This window comes from Opisthocomus hoazin, chromosome 4 (genome assembly GCF_030867145.1).
Source record: "Opisthocomus hoazin isolate bOpiHoa1 chromosome 4, bOpiHoa1.hap1, whole genome shotgun sequence".
Lineage (NCBI taxonomy): Eukaryota > Metazoa > Chordata > Aves > Opisthocomiformes > Opisthocomidae > Opisthocomus > Opisthocomus hoazin.
The window spans coordinates 71,632,565-71,659,116 of NC_134417.1; the positions used below are offsets into that span (position 1 = coordinate 71,632,565).

A 26,552-nucleotide genomic window follows, 5' to 3' on the forward strand; every position below is an offset into this window, starting at 1 on the left:
TTATTCAGAAAAGTCGAGCCTTTCACTTATTTATGAACACAACTCTCATTGAGTGTAAAGTAGAAATGTCTCTCTAAGCAAGAAAAGACCCACATTTTCGCACATTTCCCATTACTTAAAGATATTTTATGTGGTAAGAATGTGACCTACCTTTTTAGTCTGATTCACATTTACCCAACTGCAACTTCAAAATGCCTTTGCTATGAAGCTGAAGGATCTGGTTGTATTCTTTGGGCATTGCATGGAAACCTGGTTTAGGCAGCTGGTTGTCATAATAGTGGTGGCTGATTGGCATCTTCTCTGTGGATTTTGAGAAAGGCCAGAAGCCGTAGAGCTTCACATTCTCACACAGCTCAAAAGCAGCACTAGTGATCATAAAACCAGACGACAACCGGTAGGCTTTCACACCCTTAGTTCTCCAGAACTGGGCAAGACTTTTCAGATAGGTGGGGTGAAAAAATATTGCCCTTTGGGTTGCTTTGAACTCTTGCAGAGTGTGATATACTTTAAAAGAAGTGGCTGTGTTGCTTCTGAAGGAAAATGCTGGCAATAAAAGGAAAGCATCTCCATAGACTGCAATGTTCTCCAGAAATTCTATCTTCTTTTCATTTAGTTTGTTGTATCTGCAAAGTACAACATTTTAGGAAAAGAGTGAATGGGATATACTATTGATATAAATATAATAGACCAAAACAGCACAACTGCACTTGCATATATAAGTTAGGAACTCTGCTGCACCGGTTCAGCATGTCCACATTGCAAATTTATACCAACCTGTTATATGTTGTCATACGTACAGTTATGAAAATCTGGCTTTATTCTATAATAAGAACAAACTTCATAGGATTGAATTGGCAACACAGGAACTACTGATGCAGATCAAATTCACTGCTGATAAGACCAGGATCTGTTTACAGAACTCATCAATTCAAGAAATTTCAAAGGAGAATGCAAAAAAAAACCAAACCACCTCGTACTTATACTTCCTCTGTTTAAAAATACATGCACTATGATATGTACTGCATGTGTCTGTGAAATGTGTTTCTTACATCAATAGGTATAAACTAACCTCTCTTCAAAATCTGAGCGTCTGCCCTGTGTGGAAATACAAGTATGCACGAGAGCAGTCTTGGAGTGTTAAAGATAAGTGTGTGCTCAAGCTCTGCAGGGTCTTATCTGCTTTTGACATACTTTTAAATTAGCTGAAAATATAGGTATGTCTATTTATCTCCTTCGACTACAAAGGGAACACATGGACATCTACAAAGACTTAGAGATCTAACTTCACAAATGAAGAGGATTTATCCTCAGATGCTTTGGTTCCTCAACAACCAGCAAGGAGACTTGGTTCTCACTATTGGACAATTCTGTGCTCCCAAATATTGAATAGTGAACTTCCAGAGTTATCCAAGAAGTAATACAAGACACAAGGGGGTCAGTCATCTCATTTCCTCTATAGATTTGACTTGTCTGAATCACCTGAACAAATGGTGCTCGCACCCGCTTTGGGGTTCAAAGCACTGAGTTGTAGGTAGTGTCTATCTGAGCAGTGTTTTCATGTTTTAAGGGCTACCAGAGCCCACTTCTCACAAGCAGCTCCAGCAGAAACTGGAAAACTTGGTTTCACTTCTCTTCACAACTTGAGTAGGTTCAAACCCTCTTGTCATGCAGGACTTCAAGACAGAGTACAGCAGCCACTGCCATTTCCATTCAAAACCCTCACGGAGGAGTTGCCAGTTACCTCTCGCACAACTGAACACATGCAAGGAGTGACACACCCCTTCTCAGCCTGAAGGGGTTTAAACTTACAGCTTCTGCTTCCCAGAAAGTGCCATTACCACCAGACTCTGAAACAAAATGAATGAGAGAGACTCAGCCCCTCCTGCCGACCCTGGGCCCCTGTGCATGCAAGAGTCGCACAGCCAAAACAAGCAAGAACCACCCGAGCCTATGTGTAGGAAGAGTGCCTGAAGGGTGAACTTCTGGCCTCTGCTCCAAGAATTTTCTGTTTCTACTCAGTGTAAAGTAAATACAGAGCCTTCAGGACAGAATTGAGATCTCTGTTCTTCCTCAGCTAGAAGTCTGAACAACTCAACCCCGTCTTGTTTTCCTTTCCAGCTCTGCCACTGTAAGGTGCGGGGTAGCCCAGCTCCATCAGGACACGTAAGAGCTGTGCTTCTTTCCTCCAAGAGAGTTCACCTACATTGTATACACTGACAAACACATTTCAAAAGCTGATTAACCTTAATAATAACATCAGACTAACCCAGTATCCAAACACAGAATTAGAAATCAAAGTGAACAAAGTCAGAACAGGTCTTCTGAGAGAAGAAACAAACTTAGTTCTGCTAACTGGTGCCAAGCTGCTTGCTGCTCCTCCTTCAAAAGCATTTACAGTGTTCTCTGAATACTTAAGTGATTCATTTTAAAAAATCCTAAAGTCCTCTCGATCTCATTTTTTCCTCACACAAGTTTAGCTCCTATTTCCTTCATTGTAACTCCTGTTAACCCTGGTGTGGCTTCATTTGGCTGAAAAATGAGTGCAGCTGTGGCAGAACATTTTGATCGAGCCCAGACAAATCGTGCATCAGGTCAGTAGTCACCAACAATGCTGAGTCACTGGACAAAGTTTTCCTTCCTCATATTCTTGTGCAGTCCTACTAACATCAATGAGCCAAATCTATTTTTGGGGAAGCAATAATTCATCTTCATTTAAGTCAAAAAGGGCTGGGTTAGCATCAAGGTAGTTAGTACTCATTGAAAAAATCAAATTCTATCCTTGAATCAATTACAAATGCCTGTTAGTCGTTTCTATGCTCACTGTACTTTTTCCTTCTTCCTTTAAAGGAAAAAAAAAAACCCACCAACTTTGCCTGATGTTGTCTATTTGACAAAAACAGATATGACAGACAATAAGATACAGTAAGATCAGTAAGCAGTATATAACATGCCACAGCAGTCCTTTTCATAGATAAGCTGCAGTTCCAGCCTGCTGAAGATGTCAGATTAGTCAGCCTGGCCTCATTAGATTTTCTTTTCATCAAGAAGGTGAAAAAAAACAAAAAAAAAACTTTGCTGAGAAAAAAGTGTGTGAGCAGCTTTCATATGCATTGAGAAAATGGATTACAGAAATTGGGCCTCTATTCAGGAAATAGCCTTCATCAGAACAGCCCCTAAGCACATTACCTAAGAACATGTGCTTACAGTCCTACTGATAGGGTTGGACACATATTTCCAAGCTCTCCTGATTTATGATTACAATTCCTTTCTTATGTTGGGGGTCATGAGGGTCATAGAGGGGAAAAGAAGAGGCTTGGGCTTGCAGTCATCAGTTTTACTCTGTCATAAATTGTGAACTGGTACCAACTGAGGCATTTGCTAGTCTGGGTATTGCTGACTCCTTTCTGCTACAAAAAAGGCCACGTTTAACATATTTCCATTTAGAGTGGTACATATTTTACACGGGAACTAAGGCTTAATGAAGTAATCTGCATGCATTGCTCTCTATGCTGGTATCCCAACAGATTTGCAACAAAATCTAAATCATGTAAAACAATTATACAATATTGCACAGAAAGAGATTTGCAGTAGTACTTACTTCTGAGCTATGATACTCGGATTAACAGTCACAAGGTTTGTTTTATTGCCAACATCTTTGCTAATGCTTCCCATGGTTGGAGGGAGGTTACACCTGAAATTGAGAAACATTTACTTAAACAGATGTGCACCAGAAATGCTTTACAGTTATTATTTGCAAATTCCTCTCTTGTGCAATGATACTTTCATGTCAGCTCCCAGGGATCTCTAAGCACTTTAAAAATATTAAATAAGGCTTACAGCACTTCTAGTAAAAATATTTAATCTGCTGTACAGATGGTTAAAATAGGGCACAGAGGGCTCATTTTCATAAATCATCTCACAAATCAGGAGCAAAGTTAAAATCCCGGAAGGAGTCAGTCTATGAACGCCCTATGTTAGCTGCTAGGAAATACTGCCCCTCTTGCCTAAACAATGTGTTTCTTCTGAAAGTCTTCTATTATTTTATGTTTTAAAATAGTCTGATTGGTACCAGTGCCTCAGCTTGCACAGTAATATTGACAGCTGTTTCATGAGACAACAGCAGCATAACTTGCCAACTGCAGAAACAGTGGTTTCTGTAAAAGCTAAAGGCGGCATTTTTTTAAAGTCATTCACTTGGTAAGTTTAGCATCTTAGCACGCAAATTTTTATTAAGACAGTTATCTAACTGCAAAGACTTTTTTTTTTTTTAAAAGCCCAAATATTAGTCAAAAGCAGGCAAGGAAACAAAATCCAGTAGACTGTGTGATTGGACATCACTGAGAGAAGAACCTTCACTTGGTTACTCTGTTCCTTTGCAGGAACTACCAAGTGTGAAACTCACGTACTGAGAGTGGGCCAACTTATGCTCTGAGTGTTTCCTCCACAATCTATAGAGGGAGCTGAAAAAAACCTACTTAAATTAGAAGCCTAATTTTTTAGATGGCTAACAGAAGGTGAGAGAAATACCAGGGCGGTTAAATAATTGCATTAGTGAGCCAACCTAAGGCTAAATAAACTCTTTGTCAAACTAGAGGTAAACATGTGACATATCAGTCTTTCTTCTTTCATTTTTGGGGTTTTCTTTATTCTCTTCTCCCAATGAAGAGAAAGGAAAAGAAAGGAAAATAAAAGAAGAAGAGAGGAGAGCAGCAAAAAGAGCAGAGAAGAGCAGAAAGTAGAGCAGAGAGAAGAGCAGAGAAGAGAAAAAACAGAAGAAGAGAAAAGAGAACGAGAAAGAGAAAGAGAAAGAGAAAGAGAAAGAGAAAGAGAAAGAGAAAGAGAAAGAGAAAGAGAAAGAGAAAGAGAAAGAGAAAGAGAAAGAGAAAGAGAAAGAGAAAGAGAAAGAGAAAGAGAAAGAGAAAGAGAAAGAGAAAGAGAAAGAGAAAGAAAGAAAAAACTTCCCCCTCCTAAAGGATGTTAAATGAACAGAAATTTCAGGTTCTCAGATAATCACATTTCACATCACTGGCAAGGTATCTTTGCAACCATAGATCATACACGTATCCATATAGTCCTCTCTTTACTTAGAAATCAGCATTCTGAAACCTACAAAGCAGGAGAATCCTTAGAGAGGCAGAAATAAAGAATTGTCAAGATCCTTCCTCATTGCTACAAAATGGCATTGGGATGCTTCCAAGCCTGCCAAGTTTTTAGAAACACTGGACACCCTCAGTAAGATGAAACAGCTCTTACCTAAACACAAAGTCAGAATGATCAATTTCAGCTCCGCAGCTGGAATTTTTCAGAATGCCTCCATTTCCAACCACAGCACAGGTCTTGAAGGGATAGGAAAGAGGAGAGGACTGCAAACAAATAAAAAGACACAGCCAATGCCTTATAAATATTCTGATTGTTTCTTCGCATCTTTAGTCATTTGTCATTGCGGGTTTAATCCGGCAAATCATTCACCATTTAGCAGACAGCGCTGCCAGGCCTGGAGCCAAAAATAGGCACCAAGAGACTGAGAACTGCTACTACTGTCATCAGTTCTTTGCGGGAATAACACTGGATTGTTAAAACTGGATTAATATCTTTCAAACACATTTAACACAAAAGTTACCTAGTAGCGGACTGAATCCTTGACAAGCTAAGGAATTAACTTGTGCTGAAGATAGTTTAAATTTACTCATTTTCCTTTGCACTGTAACAGACTGGGGATTGTCACGTAGTCATTGACTTTGTCAGTTAAGAGAAGGTAACTTTGTAAAGGCTCATTACTTTGTCATCACACAATTACATTTGATGTAAAATAATGAATTTGGGGGAATCCGAAGATGCTGTAAAGGATAATTATGTGCCCTGGCTTAACTCATGGAGAATGTGACGGCTAACTGGAGAGGTTACTGTTTCTGGCTCTACTCCTCTTCTTGTTAGAGCTTACTGTCTTGCAGCGGGGAAGCTGAATGGGAGCTGTGTGCATCCACTTATGAACCACCACAGATCACAACCTAGCAAATTAATGTAAATGGTTGGCTATTTCAGTTGACATTAATACAGCTGGCTGTTATTCCAGGGTCTCACAAATATCTCATACTTTTTGTTCAGCCTCTCCTGCTGTGGAACCACTGACATTCAACACAGAGGCCAACAGCTGGGCTACTTTGCAGAAACTGAACTCGTAAAATTGAGTTAAAACTTGCTTACACAAAGCGTTATCCTTCCTCCTACTCCCATCAGCTTGCCCAAAGAGAAGCTGGAAGGGACACTGCTACAAACAAGGCAAAAAGTGTGGGGAAAGCAGCAGACACCACATTGCCTGGCACTGTATTAGAAAACAACACATTCAAACATTTTGTTCAGTTCTGGAAAGACAGAAGAACACAAAAGCCAGAAAACTTTGTCCAGCTTAGCAAGTATATGTGCACATAAAATAAACTACTTTCTTCTTTTATTCAGTTTAAATTTGGAACCCTATTGCAATGAAGTTTTCAGTGATTCACAGTAGCATTAGAAAGGTCATGGTAGTTGGGATCTCACAAATCAAGAAAGCCAGAGATGGGTAAGAGGGCTCCGATGTGCTCTTACTTTTGAGAAATTAAGTATATCTCTGTGCCGCTCTTTGTCTGGTCTCCAGAGCTTACATGTCTATTATAAGTCCTGAGCTACAAAATCTGATTCCCTTGCTCTGCCTGAGTTTTTGGCTGCAAAGGCCCCATCCCAGTGGGCAAGTAAGCCAGTGAAAGGGCTGGAAGGCATGTCCTATGAGGAGCAGCTAAGCACTTTGGGGTTGTCTGGTTTGGAGAAAAGGAAACTGAGGGGTGACCTCATTGCTCTCTACAGCTTCCTGAGGAGGGGAAGTGGACAGGGAGGTGCTGAGCTCTTCTCCAGATCCAGGGATAGGGTGCATGGGAATGTTCAAAGCTGTGCCAGGTGAGGTTCAGACTGGACGTTAGGAAGCCTTTCTTTACTGAGAGGGTGGTCAAACACTGAAACAGGCTGCCTAGAGAGGTGGTCGATGTCCCAGGCCTGCCAGCGTTTAAGAGGCATTTGGACAATGCCCTGAATACCATGCTTTAACTTGGTCAGCCCTGAACTGGTCAGGTAGTTGGACTAGATGATTGTTGTAGGCCCCTTCCAACTGAAATGGTCTGGTCTGGTCTGGTCTGGTCTATTCTATTCTATTCTATTCCATTTAGCACCAAAATAGTTTCATTAAGTTACGTGCCCAAGCCTGCACCAGAAATGGCATGGGAATATGAGGAATATGACATGTTATTCCAGACTGAAATGCCTTTGAAAATGGGAATGAGAAAAGCAAGGCAAACATTCTCAGAGGATTGACTCCTGAACTTAGCTGGCTGCCAAGCCAGGCTGCAACTTGTGTTCTGTAGCAACTCTACCTACAATGTGATCTATGATACCCTGTCCACACCTCCACCACTGCAGAGGAAGGGAAAAAAAAAGGTCTGACAAGGGGAACGAAGAAGTGCATACAACAGGTGAAGGGTCTCTTCCAGAGGAATCAAACAAAGCAGCTCTATTACTAACCCCAAATATACACAATACTCCAATTATAATAACAGGTAAAGATACAGTTCTTACCACAGGCAGCATCTTAAAAACGTCCTCTGTAATGAGGATGGTCTTTTTACTGTCCACTTCGTAACTCATATTACTTCCCAGCGGGGTGTTGTTTTGAGAAGCAATAAAATTGTGAACTGCATCACAGCAGGAAGCTAATTCTGACCTGAAAAAAACCCAAACAAAACCTGCTCAAAGACAGGCAAAAAAGCAGGAGAGCGGTGGTAGAGAACTAGATGAATGAAAACTCGTTCTAATTAACTAAGCAACAAAAGGGTATATGAACCCTCTATAATACCACTTCCCTTGACTTGCTTTGCAGAGTGAGTCCATTTTCACAGAAAATGCTCAGAAACTAATCAGATCAAGAATTCCTCTTCTTACCCTGTTTTTCTCTCTTGGTCTCCATTTCCCATCCAGAAAAAGCTGCAATCAGTCTTCTCCGTATTATTAATTGCCAAGATTATTATAGACACACTGAGAGACTTCAGTCCCCAAAGAATTAACAATGTGATTTCAATCAACATAGAATGAATGATTGTAAGAAACCAGAAGGCTGAAGAAAGAAAAGAAGCAAGGAGACGAAAGGAATGGTGAGGGGAAGTACTGGCTATAGTGCTTAGTGAACAGCTAGATGGTTGCAAGCCAATTAATTAATAATTAATTTCTGCAACTGTTCAGCACAGTTTTCCTGTGCACAGTATCACAGATGTTAAATAAATTACATCACAGCTTGCAAATAAAGAAGATGGGTATCTTTGTGGTAGAGACAGCCAGCCTAGCTGCTTCCCAACACACCTAGCAGAAGTCCTTAAATAGGTAAGAGCACAAGGGATTCACTCAAACTCTGTGTAGGAGTGAAGGCTATCACCCATCTCAATTCCTGTTACCTCCAAACTTAGAAAGATATTATGTGTGTAAACATCCTATATTACTACCAGTGAAATACAATGAAAAGCCCCATCAGACCTGAAATGCTATAATTCATTTTGCTTTAGGGAACAATGTTCTCTCTGCTGCCACTGGATTCAATTTTCAGACTGTAAGGCTGAAATATTCATGGCCAGCCATTATCTATCAACTGGTAGGACATAGCCATCTCATTAGGTGAGACACTAAGAGAACTACTAATCATTTAGAGAATAAAATTCATTGATAACAGAATTGCTTGGAATTTTGAAGAAGATAACACAGCAGGGAAAAGATAATAAATCCTGTCCTAACACTGAGGATTAAAGGTGAAGAAAAGAAATAAACACATTTACAGTTAAAGCCAGAGGAATAGAAAAGTTTTATTTCATACTTTTTCAGTGAGTACGGTAAACTAAACCACTGGAACTAGTTAAAACAATACAGGCCAAATTCCGGCTGAAAATAAGTTGACTTTAATAGGGTAAGACACAGGTAAGAGGAGTGGCTTTATTTGACTTTATCAACAATGTACACAGAGCAAATATTCTAATAATAATATAATTTTATTTCTGATGGAGATGAGACATAGTCTAGCACATGGAAGAACCCAAGGATTATGTTTCCTGAAAGACGGGGAGGGGGGGAAGGTTGGTTTGATTCATACATAAAATACCAAAGGAAAGAGCACCATTTCAGTTGTCAGGTGGCTTACTGGTATGGATTAATCCATTTTGAATACTGAGCTCTGCAACTCCTCAAAGTTTCCAGATGTGTGAGGAACACTGGGAATGCCACAGTGCTGGGATGGCACAGATCTGAAATAACCACACTAGGAGAGTTACCAGGAAATGTTAATGAGAAATACTGCTCCTGAGGGTGGAAACAACAGGGTTCAGTTTTCCACAAGCCATATTCAGCTCCGCTCCCTGAACACAGTGATGCCCACTGCCATGCTCAAAGCCTTAAGGGGCAGGGGAGGTCTATGATCAAAGAAAACCACTAGGTACAAGGGTGGGGATGGAACTGAGACTATGCTTTTGTGGGTCAAGACATGCATGCATGGTGAAAACAACTGGCCTGGGCACACAGTGTGCTATTTTAAACGTATAGAAAAATACAAATGGAGCAATGAGGCAGGAGAGTCAAACGATTAAGTCTGGGAACACTGGATGTTATTGAACAACTCGTGACTAGAGTCCACTTGCTGCTTTCTTGTACATTTTTTCCTATAACCAGCTCTTTCTAACCTCAATATGAACTGCAGTAATAAGAGGTTTCAGACACCACTGTCAGGCCACGGGGGCACCACCAAGCCTCACGACCCCTGCCCAGCCCCCTGGGGACCCTACACCCTGCCCACAGCTGAGGACCCCACGCCAGCCCCCCGGATCTGTTGGCCCCTGCCCCAGCAACCTCAACACAGGAGCAGGGCTGCTCTCCAGCTGTGCCCATGCTGTGCCCAGGGACGTGCCCATATGCCAGGGCTCGGGCTGCCCCACTCCCTCCCGCTGTGGCTGGGACGGGCCCAGCTGCCAGTCCCTGCTTCGCTGGCCAGGCTATCGTGCTGGGATCCTACGCCCCATCCCTCGGGAGCAGCGGTCCCTCACTGCTCCCTGGCAATCACATAGAGATGAGGAATCACAAAAAACGTAATTTTGACTTCCTTGAATTTCTTTCTTAAAGCTAAACGAAGCAGGCCTAAATATTATCTGTGTCAACCACAGGACATTCAGAGGAGAAGAAATAATGCCAGTATATTCTCGCCCAGCTTTAGTAAAACAGCTGTGTCGTGTCTGATGGCTACCAGAACCTGAAAAAGCAAACTGATGACAGATAACATTCATTAATATAGATGATGCATTTTTGCTTGTGCTCATAAATGTGCTCTGCTTCAATAAAAGCAGAAACAGTCTGGAAGAAAAACAGATATCAGAATTAAATAATAGTTTAAATTAATATTATGGGTCCACTGAAGAAGTAAAACAGAGCCAGGATAGTTCAGAAATGCAGTGAGAACAAGAGAATACATATGATTAATGATCTATATTCCTGTGTCACCTAAAAGCGTATGTGATAAAAATTTGGAGGTAATAACAGAAACCTCTCAGGTCAAATCACGACAGAATCCCACCTTGCCCAAGCTTTCATGTACAGAGCTCCAGTGGGAACACCTGTATTCTGCAGACAGTAACACCCACTGGCAATGTATTTAGCGATCTGTTCATCCGGGATTTTGTACAAGCTGTGACACATGGTACCTCTACAACTGACAGCAAACAATGAGGAAGGGGTAGAGACTGGGAAGTTCAAGCAATTTGTTACTGCAACTGTCATCATAGTATTAATGTCATATGTGGTCTCTGTCACTTGTAACAAGTAAGGAACAAAATCAGTACCTGGAAAAAGACTACACCATTTGGACTGGTAATACATACCTCATAAAACTGAGTAAGTACAGTCATGATAGTCTTAATCAATAAACTAACTGGAGCAGTGTGTTGCATTTGTCTGTGAAGTTTTGTTCACATTAGACAACACAGAGTCATTGTTGCACTGGAGAATGTTTTTCATTGCTCAGCAGATGCTCTCACTGAATTTTGTCCTTTGTGGACCAAAGACTTTGCATCCATTTTTGTACTGAGGTCAGCTGGGATGGAACTCTGAGCCCACACGGCTTCCAGATAATTTCTTCATGTTTGTGGCTACCAAGAATTTAAGAAAATCCTGGTTTCTGAAGCAAATTATCAAGGTATTGAGACAAGCCAAAGGAATAATGGTGGTTTCCAACTACTATGCAGTTAGTACACAGTGAACTGTAGGCAGTAATAGAGGACAGTTACCTTGACAGCACATGTTTCCAAACCCCTCTGCGTAACAGAAATGCTTCACATGCGTAGTCTACTCTATTTCGTAGAAGTCGGTAAGTACCTGCAGGATCTAAGTATGCTGATGTAGTTTCGTTTCAGCTCCTCTAGTAGCTCTCTAGCCAAGAAGCTCAGCCTGAACTACTGTATCCCTCCTCCAGCAAAACTAATTGGCTCAGCTTGGTTCTGCACTAATAGCAATAAATGCATTTCAGCTGGTACAGTGCTTGCATACAGGCTGCGCGTGCCTACTGAGAAGACACAGTATGCACACATCCTGAAGAGACTGCAAACATCTCGACACCTTCCTTCCAACAATTCAGTTTGAACCAGCCGTAAGCACTAAAGCACTCAATGGTTAGTCAAGGGCTAGCACAGTTTCTCAGCTGGTCCAAAAGCCATTATCCTGAGTGGAATGGGAAGAATCTATAATAAGGTTGAAATTTGCGTAAAGAGCTTCTGCAGAGTTTAAAAACTCCCCACTCCTCCAAGCTACTGATACGAGCAGCAAGAGGGCCTTTGATTCATGCTCCTGCAGTAAGTAGGATGGTGTTTATTCACGTCTTCTTTCATTAGAATTGCTTAAAGTCCTTTTGTTCTATATTTTTTAAAAATATTTTATTTAGATACATATCTGGTGTGAAAAGGCACTTGTTCCTGCACCAAAACTTCACACAGTCTCACACTTTGGGATACAGGCAAGAGAGTAGACCCTGGAGTTGTCTGCCTCAGCCGCTCAGCCTAGAGCTGGACCGCGGGGCCAGCACAGCTAACTGTGATCCTCAAGGGGCTGCAGCACCCCCAGGGTAGACAGGAGCCTGCAGAACCTTACAAAACTCCAAGAACTTCATAGTATTTCTTCTGTGTAGACCAGACTTCAGCGTGACGCCAGTGCTTGTAGACCTGGGGCCAGAGGGCATTCGTCATTACTCAGGACAGTGTGAAATATTTCACTGTCATTCTACATTGGACTAAATTGAGGTGGGAGGAGGGGAAAAGTGGATGGGGATGGAAGCTGCAGATGTATCAAAATATGCAAAACATTGTTCTAAATGGTAGATGTTCAACTGTCCTCTAAGGCCACGGTGAGGAGGGTGAGGAAAATCATCACGTAATTCTAAGTCACCATTTACAAACATCTGTATAAGCGAATGTTTGTTCGCAAAAAAAAAATATCAAATCAGTCCTGTTATAAAGCACTTGCACATTATCCACACCAGCAATGCTTACACAGACATATCTCTTTGCGGATGGTCAGTTACTCAACAGACATAAACACCACATAAGAGAGATAACCAAACACAAATTAAGACTAGCAAATATTTAAAGCTGTAACTCCTGTAAGCCCAATGCTAAGTATTTCACAGCACAGTTTGTAATATCATTTGAATAAAGAGCAAACTATTTCAAGCGACAAAAGGCTGTAGCTTACTAACAACCAGAAAAAGTCTATGCTTGCCTAATAGCTTGTTTTAATAGTTCACCCAGCTTTGGTATTTGTAATCATTAGTTCATGTGAGCTATTGTACTGTACATGTGAAGACAACAAAGACTTTGAGGTTTCATATTGAAGAGACTGTCGTGACAGTACAGAAAAGAACCCATAAAAAATTGTACTATATAACAGCAAAATTTCAAGGGCGCAACTACAAACAGCAAGAGTATCTTTTATCTATGTCCACTGCTGTAATATTTTATAATGAGCAAGCAATTATCTTATTGTACTGCACTGGGGGCTCTAGACAATGATACGGGTTCCTCCAGGCTCTTGTCAATCCAAGTCAATAGCATCAAAGCGCAATTTATGACATATTCCAATCTTTTAGAAAAGAGTGGTTAAACCCAATATCTGAAACAGAACGTGTTGAAGGGGAATGCTACACTGACAGCCCTTGAACTGTCTATAAATGAAGCATTGTCTAAGACAATCAAAGCCAACAGGGCTGGATCTGAAATCAAGGCTGAATATGTCAAAAGTGTAATAAAATTTTCAAACCAAAGACTATTTAAGGAGTCCATCACAGAGACATAATTAACTCAGTCTGATCCAAAATTAGGTTCCCCTTATAGGAATCATCAAACCTTTAGGAAAGTATATAGTCTGCAGAGCAATTAAAAGATTCAACAATTTCTCCAAACTGTCATCAAGTACTATCACTCCAGCCAGCCTTTTTCTGTTCTGAAATAGAAGTATGTCTCTGAAATATACTCCTGAGTTTAGGTATGATCTATTAAACCCACGGAGCAAACCTACTCTTAAATCACACTGTAATCTCTGAGTTCTGCATATTTTCTTGTATACTGGAATGGAAGATTTCAGTGAGTACAGTGGAATTATTGATCTATTTAGTGTTAGGAAAGGTATTGATTATGTGGTGGCATGAGCTTATATAAGCATAAATTGACCTTGTAGGGTATTTTATTCGTGTTTTAAGCGTGGTTCATTGCAGTACACAGATCTCTTGAGCAATACTGTTATGTATGTTAGTGTGGCACACTACAAATTAATCTTTTCAAGAAGGAGTGGGATTTTATAATCTGCAAGAATGTTTAACGCTCACTTTTCAGAAGACATATTAATGTGGTGACAGTCTAATAGAGGTTGAGTGGAATAAAAAGCAGGAGGTGAAATTACAGGACTAGGAAAATGGGTTAATCTTTTCACTATTCTTTTCAAGGCCCAGAGTTCTTTTTTGAAAATAGTAATGTTTTCTTTTAAAAAAAGTTTAAAATATTTTGGACCAGTGTGCCAGCTAAACTGCAGTGTAACATCAGTGGGCTTAACTGTATTTTACACCTAGGAATTTCTTTTTCCCTTTATTATCAGACGCAAATAAAGTTTGTCAGGAATGATATTTCCACAGGGAGGGGGCCCAGTATCCACAGCTCACATAGCACTATCCCACTGTGATACCACTCCCAAAGACGTGAAGAACTGTTGCATCACTTTACCAGGCTGCAACCTCAGTGAGATAGCCCGGAAATACAATGCTCAGAGGCTTCTCTGAAACACAGCATCTGCACAGCCTTTCTCCATATCCTCCCTCCTCTCACCCCCCCAGTAATTTTGAGGGTTGTTCTAGCTATTTGTTAGCTTCCAGCAAAAACAGGAGTTGCAACTATTTGGAAAACCTGCAGATTATTTTCCACCATGGGTGTATAGCCCGGATGAAAATAAATCAAGCTTAAAAGTCTGTAAAGCAAAGAGAGGTGGGGGTGTAAAAAGCAATTACAGCTTGCACCCAATTGGGCTCTGTAATTTGTTGCACTAATGAAACATTTCTTTTAAGTGGAAAACCTTCGAAGAATACTAATATAATAATTAATATTCAGGTTACCTAGGGAACCTGATACTCTACTGACTGTAGCTAGAAAAGCCCTTGCAGGGGAAGCTACCCAGCACAGCTTTTTTCTAGAGCTTTTAGAGTGACACTTCTAGACAGCTGCGAGATTATTTCCCGTCCCTTTTCAAGTTTGCACCAGTCCTCTCTTATAACCAAGAAATCCGAGGACCTGCTTTGTCTAAAACAAGTTAGAGCTGATGTAAACCTGAAAAGGGAGGAAGAATTCAGGTGGGCTTAGAAACAAAGACATAATGTGGACATGCTAGATGATTGTAGACCCATAAAGAACAAGACAAATAATAATAATAAAAAAGACACCCAAGAGAAGCACAGCTGAATTTCATAAAGGAAAGGTTTGACTATAAAATACTTGAATAGTTGTCTGTATGTCAGTAGCAGTAACGGTTGGAGAAGACTTCACCTAAATCACTGTTAGGAGGATGCTATCTACACCACTTCTGGTGAAGGTACGACACCTTGCTAGCATCTAGTGGGAAGTTAGATAAAACCTTTTCAGCAATGGCTGACAAACACTACTGTGGGGTACAATAAATCTTAACTAGATTGCAAGAGCAATGAAGCAAGTGCTTGTACTTGCTCGTCTGAGGGCAGCCTAAACCTGGCAGTCCTGATGTCAGCATGACAGATGCTGAAATAAGTGAAGGGGACTGGTTCTCGACAGAGGCTGGACAAAAATCAGCCAGAGAAGAGTGACTGTGGATATGGAGGTATTAAAGAGAACATCATGGATTGTACTTGCCTCATGATTCTTCTTGATTCTGAGAACCACATGGACAAACATGACATAGCTGTCAGGACCCACTGACCACTGCCAGCCAGCCAGCCAGCCAGGTGCATGCACAGCAGAGCAGCTTAGAGGAAGCCATTTGGAAAAGGGCAGTTCTCTGACAGCAAATGGACACAGTCTGCACAGCTGCATGGCAAAGCTGAGCTAGGTAGCAGAGGGTCAACCCAGAATCCTGCACTCTGTTTTTTGTGCAGTGGGTTGGCAAAAACACTGTGGTTTGTGTCACACATGGCTGTCGGCTGCAACCCCTTTGCCAAATATAAAGACAGGATTTTCTTTCCTGCATTGCACTTCTAATTCATATTCTTTTATTTGGCCTGGATCTGCTGGGAGTGCAGCTTACAAAGAGAATTGATGTGTACTCATTGGCACACACTGCTGTCTTCGAGGAACGTAAGGGCTCCTGGCTCAGATCACATACTCATTCACTCCACTACCAGTACGATGGTAGCCAACAGCAAAAGCTGCAAAGGAAAACACAAGAAACCTTCTCTGAGAAATTCACTACCCCATGGGAAGCTGCTTTTGACCCTTATTAATTAGAGGTTAGTTTATGCCCCGAAGCATAAGACATTAAATCCCTTATAAATATGCATGCCTGTTCTTCAGAACTCCAGGATAATACAGAGATGTCATAAAATTGACACCACGCCTGAGAAGCATGTAAGTGTTCACTGCATTTAACAGATGGGCAAACAGGGAAAGAAGTCAAGCAGCTTCTCTGCAGTCTAGTCAGCAGGGAGACGTCGGGTGGCACTGGCAGGTGAATAATATGACACAGGCAGCTTTCTCATGGAGATGGCTACCTGTATTACCCAATTCCTGCCACACAGCCCCTCTGAGATTAATTTCCTCTTCTGCAAAATGGGTGTGTTTATCTACCTACTTAATGAGATTTTTAGAACTGAATGATATTTGTATTACACAACTATTATGCATTACTGACACTAGGCAAAGTTAGAAAAAGGAAGAGATGCACTGCCAAGGGATTATTAATTCATTTATTTCACTGTGTTTCTAGAAGCTTTGTTCCCCACAGAGCTCTGTCAATGCATCATTTCTCAGCTAGAGTGTCCTTGCAAAGCTAGTTCCAGGCTCTTGTGCTTATGTCTGATAAATAAGTTCAGAAGTGCTGTGAGCATGGAGCGTATACAGATTTAGTCAGTAAAATTTTCTATATTGAACTTGGTTTTTTTTTTTGCTTGTTTGTTTTTTTTTTTAGAGTCTCTATTGACCAACTGCTAAGAGCCTTGAAAGTCTGGGAGCAAGGGCAACTGTAAAATTTGAATATCCTATTTCAAGAAATCACAGACAGTAGTTTGAAAGAATGGAAAAAGAAAGAGAAGACTTACGCAAGAGCACATATCTTTTGTAAAATAATAATCTGCAATGCCCTAACCCAAAGTACCAGTCCTTGGTCTTACCAGTGAAATTTCTCGATAATTTCAAAGCAGATTAGATTTCATAGGGACAGAAGAATATCCAATCCTGTCATCAGAATTGCAGCACGGGTTGTATACATATAAACCAGCTAATACTCCAGCTAGTTTGGATGTTAAAAACCAATGAAACCATAACAGCACAGCCTTTGAATGTTAATTTTAAGTAGCACGAGTTTGTCCAGTCTGTGCTGAACCGTGGGTTTCAAAAGATTTTTTTTGCTTGGTATTCAAGCTAAGTGAAAGCTAGCAAGCTCGCCTCAATGTACATACAGTCTCCATTTTCTGAGTGGCCTAGTGCACCCCACAGTTTTCACTTTTGAGTATTCCCAGTCTGTTTATTGGCTGTAAAACCCACCTTGACTACTTATGACCCACGCTCCTTGCTGGAAGGCAAAGACAGCAAGAGGAACAGTAAGCATCTTGTACTCAAAGTTCAACAGTCTCCTATGACGGTTTAGATAGAGGATGTCATGTTTGATTCCCATAGGCCTAGAAGGTGTAGAAGAAGTTGGCCCAGTGGAGATTGCAGAAACAATAAATGAAGAAGTCAAGCTGGAACAAGGAGTGGTTACTCTGCCACTGACTCGTACACCTAGCACAGCAGAAGTGGCAAATTGCTGGTAAGTGGTGGCTGGTCCATTCAGAAGGAAGAGAAGTTAAACAGAGATCAGAAAACAAAAACCCAAAATGTAGCAGGGTGAAAAGCAGATGAGAGTAGCTTCACCTCTTGTGAACTCTGTACAAGACACCTGCCTGTTCTGAAACAGAATGGACTGCTTCTCTAGCTCGTTATCATGCTCCAATATCTCTGTGCGCAGCTAAAGCCTGCCTGAGTTAACTGAAAGTTTCTTAAATCTTAACTCTGTGTATTCTCCTATCTCAGCTTTGGGAAGCACCATTAGTCAGTTACAATACATAGCAAACGCAGCAATTTATGTTGCATAAAAAGCTTTACCACCCCTTAAACTACTTCTTCCAAGGGTATCATGCTGAGCATGTAGACATTAAGTTTTAAATGCTAGTTAACTCCAAAGAGTTGGAAGATAGGTCAGTTTATCTACTTTTAATGATTATGACAGAATCTTTAATTCTGATCCATGTAATAATGTAATTCAAGAGAGTATTTCCCCCTGGAGAAAACAGGGCTGGCACAGCGAAGCTGTTCTCTAAACCCAGCATGATGCATTTCCAAATGAGAGTGGAAGCTTTTCAGGAATCGCTGTCCCTACTGAGCATGTATTTACATGCCATTCTGAACAAGGACAGATATAATCATGTGCTTACACACTCAGGGGCCATGACATGCAGCATCAAACCTAACAAATGCCTTGGGCACTTCTGCAATAGAAGCAATAGTCTCGGGGTAAGAAATAGACTACTTCATTACACAGTCTTTTACCAGAGTGCCAGTTCAAATGGACAAAATCACACTACTGGCTTTTTTTTTTAATACTGTAGGTTTTGTGTCAGGAATATTTTAATCCATTCTCTTTAAGTTAGTTAACTATTCATTATAGTGGAGATAGGTGAAATTACTCATTTGTGTAGTTCTTTTATCCTACTCAGTTTGCACAGTTCAATTCAAATAAGAAGAGCCCCAGCATCAAAAGATTAATAGAAATGTATAGCTATGAATGCAGCCTAAAAGCAATAAAAAATAATCCTTTCAAAAGGGAAGATTTAAATTTCTGGCTTGTTAGACAAATCTAGGGTAAACAGCTTTTCTAAATGAGACAATGAAAATTACCTGAATTTTGTAGATTCTTCTGGTCTCCTTATCCAGGTGCAGTTCTGCAGTTTTGTGACTATGTGAAGATAATAATCTTCCGAATATCTAAAAAAGGCAACAACATCAAACACTAGAATATATATGTATGTATATTTAGAAACAGTCTCTAAAACATTCAAATGATGCATGTATTAATAATAATGTGCATGGTGCATACATAATAGATTGCTTTTAGAACTAACTCCATGACCTATTCTATTTTTGTAATTTGTAACAGTACTATCCTCATTTAATTAGCATGACCTATTAAACATCACTTAACAGTGATGTCCTAATGAACTTTTCAGAAACTTTCAAAAGCACAGTTTTCAAACTTTAACATTTGACCATAAATATCTGAAGTTATTAGAAATCATCTCAAGCACAAAAGTCCAAAATAATACAAAAGAACTCCTTCTTGTACTTGGTGTTTTAAACTTCAAAAATGTTTTGAAATGTGGCTCTTACAAGCCAAGATGAAACATTATACTTCTTATGCCTTTTCTTCCATTTACCTTATAGAGTTCCCAAAGGTCAATTCAATCATCTAAGACCACAGACCAATATTTACAGATGTAAGTTTTCCTTCAAATTATCTCTTAAATAAAACAATCTGTTGCTTTACATTAACCAGCACTTTGCTTACATTGGTACATGTAACCAAAGAGCTTTCTGCTCCTTTTAAACCATTTCAAGTGATATAAATTTGTCTGTATGTGAAATACTTCAGAAAATGTAAGCCATAAGAATAGAGACATTTCTTCCCTTACAGGTTCAATGTTAATACTTCTCTGATTTGTGCTTAGATCCTAATAGAGGTTTTTAAAAAACAACAACCGACTTATAAGAAGGACTGGTGGAGTGGGAAGAAGAGATTATATGGATGCCATGACTAAAAATTGTATGGGACTCATGTCTCCAGAAAAGATCCACCCGGTATTATTTTAGCAAAAAATGGCTTAGCATTGGCCTGAAACCAAATGATCATGAGTTTATTTAAGATGGAACTTAGAAGTGTGTATTTTGAACAGTTTTACAAGAGTTGGGATGGCAAGAAACCTCACTTGTTTTCAAATGGAGCATGAGAATTGGTAAAAAGGAATATAAAAAAGGCTGTGGTAGCTTGCAGCAGCAGGGGTCAACAACCCAAAAGCTTCCTTCTCTCTCTGTACAACACATTTTAGTATCACAGCTTTACGACAAACATTTGAAAAAACACCTCCCTTTTTTTGTTTGCTTCATGGAAGTACTGCAACTGCTAAAGTTAACTTGCTTATCTACCCCTGAGTAAAATCATGTCCCATTTCCACATAGAAAAAGAAATTAAACTTTTTAGAGGAATTCTGCATTAGAAGTAGTCCTTGGCTCAAGTCTGCACCTGTGACAACATGCAGGATTTTCATTCTCCAGACTCACCAAACTCTTAAAGGAACTAGACGATTGTGACTAAAGTGATTTTACCGAGCCCTTGCACAACTGAGAGTAGGATTTAATGGGCAGAAGTGGCAGAAGAGCAAAACTAGTTTCACTGCAGCTGTGGCTGATTTGACCTGGTACAGTACGTTCTTCCTCCTTCCAATCCAGCGCCAAATCTGTTCTTTCCCTTGTGCCACTGCTGGTACTTACCTGACTCCACATCTGTTTTGTTTTTGCCAGCTTTTGCACTTGTCAAATGCCTTCATAGGCCATTTTACTTCACTACCATGGCAAAACAAAAAACAACCCAGAAAGAAAAAAATATGCATATACATTTTCTTCTTCTTTAGTGTGTTAAAGCAGATCAAGAAAGATTCAATTGAACACCACAGCCAGTATAAGCAAGGAGTGATGGGAATGGAGAAACTGGGAAAAAGGCCTTCCTATTTTGGCAGCTGCCTGCTGGTATGTTGTATTCGCAGCGTTGGAACTGCAGCCAGACAAAAAGGGAACTACTCTGTTGCTGAAGCTGCTACCTAAATTGGCTCACTGTGGCAACTGCACAGTGCAGGACAGGGAGCGCATGGATGGGCAGGATGGGATAGAAACACAGGACTGAAACAGTCTATGCTGATGCTGAATCACTCATCTAGTTTCATTCCTTAAGGCTCAACAACGCTCAGACGCTGCGACTTCTGGAAAAATTCCAAAAATTTATAGGGTAACAGGGCATTACTTAAGCTATCAGTATCTAGGAGAAAAAAATACAGAGAAAGCAAATTCTAGCCTAAAGACATTGATAAGATGAATATCACAGTCAGAAATGAAAAGAAAAATTACCATCAGCTCAGAAAGCAATCGCATGGACTGACAAGTTATTAGCAAGTTACAGGGAAACACTTGGTAAGGAGAAAAATCAATACATCATCCACAATGCTAGATCTGAGGCCTCATAAGAAACATGGGCACTCACCATCAGAAACTGTAAGGACCTTCTTACACATGTAACAGAAGCTGCACCCAGGGCAAAAACACCAGTTACAATGCGAGAACATTGCTGCCTTTCCACTGCTCTCTACTGGATGGAATCACTCTTGCTCGGAGGTGTCTACGCTCACCAGCTCACAGAGAAAAGCACCACTTACAGGTCTTTACAAGGAAGAAGACCACCCCTGCTCACCCTACACATCCAGTTTTGCTCCTCTGGTGACTTACAAAGACAGTATGGACTGTCAGAACTCATCTTTGCCAGCACAGCACAGGGCTGCGAGCAGCAGACATTTCACTGTGAGGGTGACAGAGACCTGGAACAGGTTGCCCAGGGAGGTTGTGGAGTCTCCTTCTCTGGAGATATAAAAGACCCGCCTGGACAAGGTCCTGTGCAGCCTGCTGTAGGCAACCCTGCTTTGGCAGGGGATTTGGACTAGATGACCCACAGAGGTCCCTTCCAACCCCCACCATTCTGTGATTCTGTGACATCCCAGCAGCATGTCCTGGGGGACTGGAGCTCTGCAAGGCGGCCGCCACATCTGCTCACACCTATATAAGGCTTCCATGAAACGAACCCTACTTCAATACAGACATTCCCATAGATTCATTTTTTTTAAAGACTCAAAGTTAAGCTCTGCGATTTGCTGCAGCTGGGTTTACAGCACAGAAAGCTTTGTTTTCCTCTCAGAAAGCCTATTTTAGCATTTCCTGCTTTAAAGGAGCCCTGGGGACTCACTCCTCCAACAGACTCAGTCCAGAAGGCCATCAGGGTATCACTTTATAGTTCTACTGTAACCCAGACAGTCCTCTTTCTTCACTGTTCTGTTTTAAAGAGCTGGGACAATATATATATTTCCACTGGCACCCAGGAGCTTACAGTACATATTCACTGATGCTAAAAAGGTTTTATTATTAAGATTTAAAAATTTCAGGTAAATTGAACTATAAAAATATGTGGACAATAATTACAGTGCTGAGAATAGTGAATGAAACACATTTCATCCTGTTTTGTCTGCCACCTGCACCACAACCATGACAATAACTTGCTGTTGTAGTGAACTCACACTGTATGAGCCTTGCTGACAAAAAAACACCCGGAAGGGGTTTTTTTGCCTATAGTACTTGTCAGGTACGCAGTGACCTTCTACATTAACTGCAGAGGCTAAGGTGGAATTATTATGCACAGTTGAGGCACTGACAAAGTATAAATATCTTCTAATTTTTGGCAGATATCTAAAGGACAACAGCAAGGACAGAAATGTTGAGATATCAGGGAGACAATAGGTAAAATGTCAGAACAGAGAAACAGATGCAACCCCACTGGTTACCTGCTAAAATTACACATCTACTTGGAAAAAAAAATATTTGAATTAGAAGGAAAACTGAGCAGCAGGAGTGAAAAAAAGGAGATATTCCTACTTGGCAGCTTATGTTCAAGAAGGAAACAAATAAAAGCAACAGCAGGAAATGCAAGAGAAAAGGAGGATCCCTTTTGCCTTTGGACACTTTAATACTACCAAAACAACTATCGGTTTTTAAAGCCCTCAGGAGAGTGTGCACAGGGCTTGCTCTAGAATAAAAATGGAAAACTGCCAGCAAAACTCAGCATTTCAGGCTCTTTATCACCACCAGCACATACCTGCTATAATAATAACTTCACACTTACACAGCATTTTTTACCATTGAATTATTTGACAAGCTTTAAACTAGTAATTTTTTCCCCTTTCTGCCAACTCACGAGGCAAGAGTGTCCAGAATGTCCCTGAAAGTCTAGAAGTGCAATATAAAGCATTTATATAGCATGCCTGTGGGTCACACCTTGAAAAAGCAACAAAGATCCCTGCAGCTCCTCTCAGTGAAGGGCAGTAAGTTGCAATATTCATGGCACAAAGTAATCCCTTGCTCCTTTGTTCCTAGCATCAGTTTCTCTTCCTACCTGCCCAATTTATCTTCTGCCTCGTTAAATGGTGCAGCTCCTTTCTCTCTAGCCACAGAATAAAGGTCTCATACTTTCGAAAGTTTCTCCTACAATCTCAGCTGCAAAACATTCTAGATACAAAGAGCATGTCTGCATTGCTGCAGCCTCTACAACTTCCTAACACCTGGCATAAATAACAGCATTTATATTGCTATAACTGGATTTTGGAGGCAATACAGTAACTGGTTGTCCTTCTGGTATTAATCACTCAATTTTTCAGTTAATTGTATTCTTTGACCTCTGTTTGCCAGTCTCTTTCAGCTCTCACTAGAAGTGCACCAGTAACATAGTGGTCTACCACCTTTCAAAAGGGTAAACAATGATAGTGTTGCTGCTGAGATGGAATATTGGTGGGAGAAGAGATTATAGAGGAGAAAAAAAAAGAAAGAACTAAAAGAGTAATGACAGCATGCTGGTAATATAGTGACTTAAAAACAGGTGAAAGATCTTAAAATGCAATGAGAAAGTGAGGAGGGGGCAGAGAAGACAGGAGACATTTTCAAATCACGATTTAATGTTGTTTCTGTGTTAAGGAAAAATTTGACTTCTCCAGTCCTTTGCATGGCGAAAAGCACATAACTATTTTTAGCAGAGCTTTTTTTCTCATTCCATTTCTCTTCCCAAATGGAGGGAAAAAACCCCCAAAGTTTCCAATTTTAAAGACACCATGGCACATAATTAATTTTAAGCTGGAACTCGGTCATAACAGGAAGCCTTTCTTATTTACAATGTTTTATTTATTGGTGCATCCATAGAGGCAAAATGTTACATGTCAAAAGTAATGGCTGCTCCTCCCATTTTCACTTTAGTAAGTGCCAAGGAATTTGAGCAAGGCTGATATCAAACATCTTTTTTCCATGTCAGCAAAAGGCAGAACAGCAAGTTGAAAACTAAAATTAATTTAGGGTGTTTTTTCATTGTATGTAAAATTGAGTTATTAGTTTCATGTGGACTAGTTATTACAATCAGTGCAATTAATTAGCAAGTTTTTATACAGGTACATTTCCATACTTACTCTAGTGGATATGCTGAAAAGAATCCATTAAATGAGGTTGCTCATAGCAGGAGCGTTCACCAATCAGGAAAAAGACACTGAAGAATTAAATTATACCTCACAGATTCTGTTCAACCTTTTTGTGAATACCTTGGAATAAAATGTTGCTAACTGTTAAGGAGAAATCTTGCTGACTTTTATTGTGAACATAAAAAAAAAAAAATCCAGCCTCAAATAAATCTAATTCATAGGAAAGAAAAGATGCAGGCAAACATTGGTTGAGCGATTTCAGTTTCCTGTTGCATAGCTCCACATTAATATCATCGAGAATTATGTAAAAGAGGACAATCTTTTACTCTTCTATTTAAAACAAACAAAGCAGAAAGCACAGCAAATACCTACCTTTTCTTCTTGATAGATGATGACAAAATGTTGTCCTGAATTGCCTTACATTTTGAAGTCTGTTCAAACTGGTAAATTCCATTTTTATTAACAGTTGTTCTGTTGGGGGAGAAAAAGCAACAAACTTTAAAAGAGAGAACATATTCTGACAATGCTGTCACATTTACTTTGCTATGACAATAAGATTAGTAACCGTTGACTTAGCTGAAAACATTACCAAAGAAATCTTACTGACTTCTGTTTTGAAGCTCGCTCTCATATAAAAGGGGAGTTTGCTGCTAGTGACTATAAAATACTTGATTCTTTAAAGTAACCCTATTTCATAGTCTGAATTACATTTTCTGCTTTACACTGTAATCAGCAAATGTAATTTAAAAAAATAAATTAAATGGGAAGCCTCTTGAACATTATGTTTTGAAGATATTTAAAGTATTCACCAGTAAAATATGTAGCAGATGTGATTTTCTAAAGCTGTTGATGAAATGCAATATTCAGAGCCAACATAATATGTACAGGAAACACCACAGGTGAAGTGGATCTTTCTACTTGGACCTTAACTTCCTGACTCGAGCTTAATCCTTCCTCCCTTGTTTATTCTTTATTTACACAATGAGAATAAATACTTGCAAAAAGAACCAAGGCAAGTGCCAGAAAGTGATCTTTAATTCCTGCTGTCTTATTTTCACCAAACTCCAGGTCCTCTTGCTCTCACAGTCCTGGTAGGAGACTGAGCTGTAAATTAGTAAATGACTGAGATACCAAAGCCATATTCCATTCACCTCAGTTCGCCTTGTATCTAGCTTCATTCTCATATAATCACCCTCTTCTGCTACCAACCTCCTGCCGTGTCTACTGTCACTTGTCATGAAGTTTTTTTTCTGCAGCATTTTTATTTTCCTCACTCCTCACTATCTTCCCCCCTCTCCCCACCCCGTTCCTTTCAGATTCTTTCCACTGATTCACTGCTTATGGAACACTTGGACACTGCAACCTATCTGTCCAAACAGGAACTGGAAATACAGAAGACATAGATGCTGTGTCATTCGCTCCTGGGTGTGAGCTGCAGTAGTGAACACAACTTGTGCTCTTCTTAGGAACACAGAAAAACCAAGCCATCTCAGTCACCCTCACAGTAAAAAAGTGTTTCCCGATGTTCAGAGGAAACCTCCTGTGCTTCTGTTTGTGCCCATCGTCTCTGGTCCTGTCACTGGGCACCGCTGAGAAGAGCCAGGTTCTGTCCTCTTTGCACCCTCCCTTCAGGTACTGATAAGGTCTTCCCTGAACCTTCTCTTCTTAAACAATGAAAATCTTAAACAATTAAAATGAGAAGATGACTGACTACAGAAGAAAGAGCAGAATAAATGTTTATTTTGCTACTGAACTGACTGGCATGTTCACAGCTATGACAAGGGAGGACAAGGAACAAAGGGCCTTTCCTTCTCGTCCCACTGCCCATGAATGTTCTGGTGAATCAGTCACTCCATAGCAGTGATTCACCCAGGACGTAAGCTGCAGAGGAGAGATATCAGCTGTCTCCCTTTCTTTCCAGCGTTGGGAACTTCTTCCCAGTATGCACTCAGTGGCCTTACGGAGGTATGCAGCCTGTATGCCCCTTGTTGAGGGCAGTGGTAAGAGAACACAATGTAAACCTCTGTCCTTTCAGTTATGCAGTGCCTTTAATAGACAGTAACAACCAGCACTACCCGCTGAGAGCTCCTTGCCTGATTTTGCATACAGCTCCTTATCTAATTCTTTTTCAAGGAGGGACATACAAATGGCAGGACAGCAGGGTCTCAGACCACACAGTTCAGAGCAAACAGCTCAGCAGATCTCACACAGTAAGAGCCAGCAAATATTCTGACTACACCGATGACGCACACAGGTTTATTGCAGCTTGGTCTAAATGGTTCTGTCTACACCCAATAACCAGGTGGGCCTTTTCATAAAAGAACCCAAGACCAGTTCCCAAACAAATCTGGTTAGCACTAATCATGTTTCCCCTCTCTTGCTTCTTTAACTCAGGGAAGTGGTGGGGTCAGCATCCCTGGAGGTG

At 40.4% G+C, this 26,552-nt stretch overlaps 1 protein-coding gene across 1 annotated transcript in view; it reads right to left on the reverse strand.

Moving 5' to 3' along the window:
- The window catches only part of ST8SIA6 (ST8 alpha-N-acetyl-neuraminide alpha-2,8-sialyltransferase 6), a 46,135-nt gene that overhangs the window by 11,865 nt on the left and 7,718 nt on the right, over positions 1-26,552 (reverse strand). The window contains exons 3-8 of the mRNA XM_075419452.1: positions 24,500-24,598; positions 18,699-18,785; positions 7,603-7,747; positions 5,254-5,363; positions 3,599-3,691; positions 151-623 (exon numbers count right to left, since the gene is read on the reverse strand). Coding sequence (XP_075275567.1) covers positions 155-623; positions 3,599-3,691; positions 5,254-5,363; positions 7,603-7,747; positions 18,699-18,785; positions 24,500-24,598 — 1,003 coding nt within the window. The 3' untranslated portion in view covers positions 151-154. The remainder of the gene's footprint in view (positions 1-150; positions 624-3,598; positions 3,692-5,253; positions 5,364-7,602; positions 7,748-18,698; positions 18,786-24,499; positions 24,599-26,552) is intronic.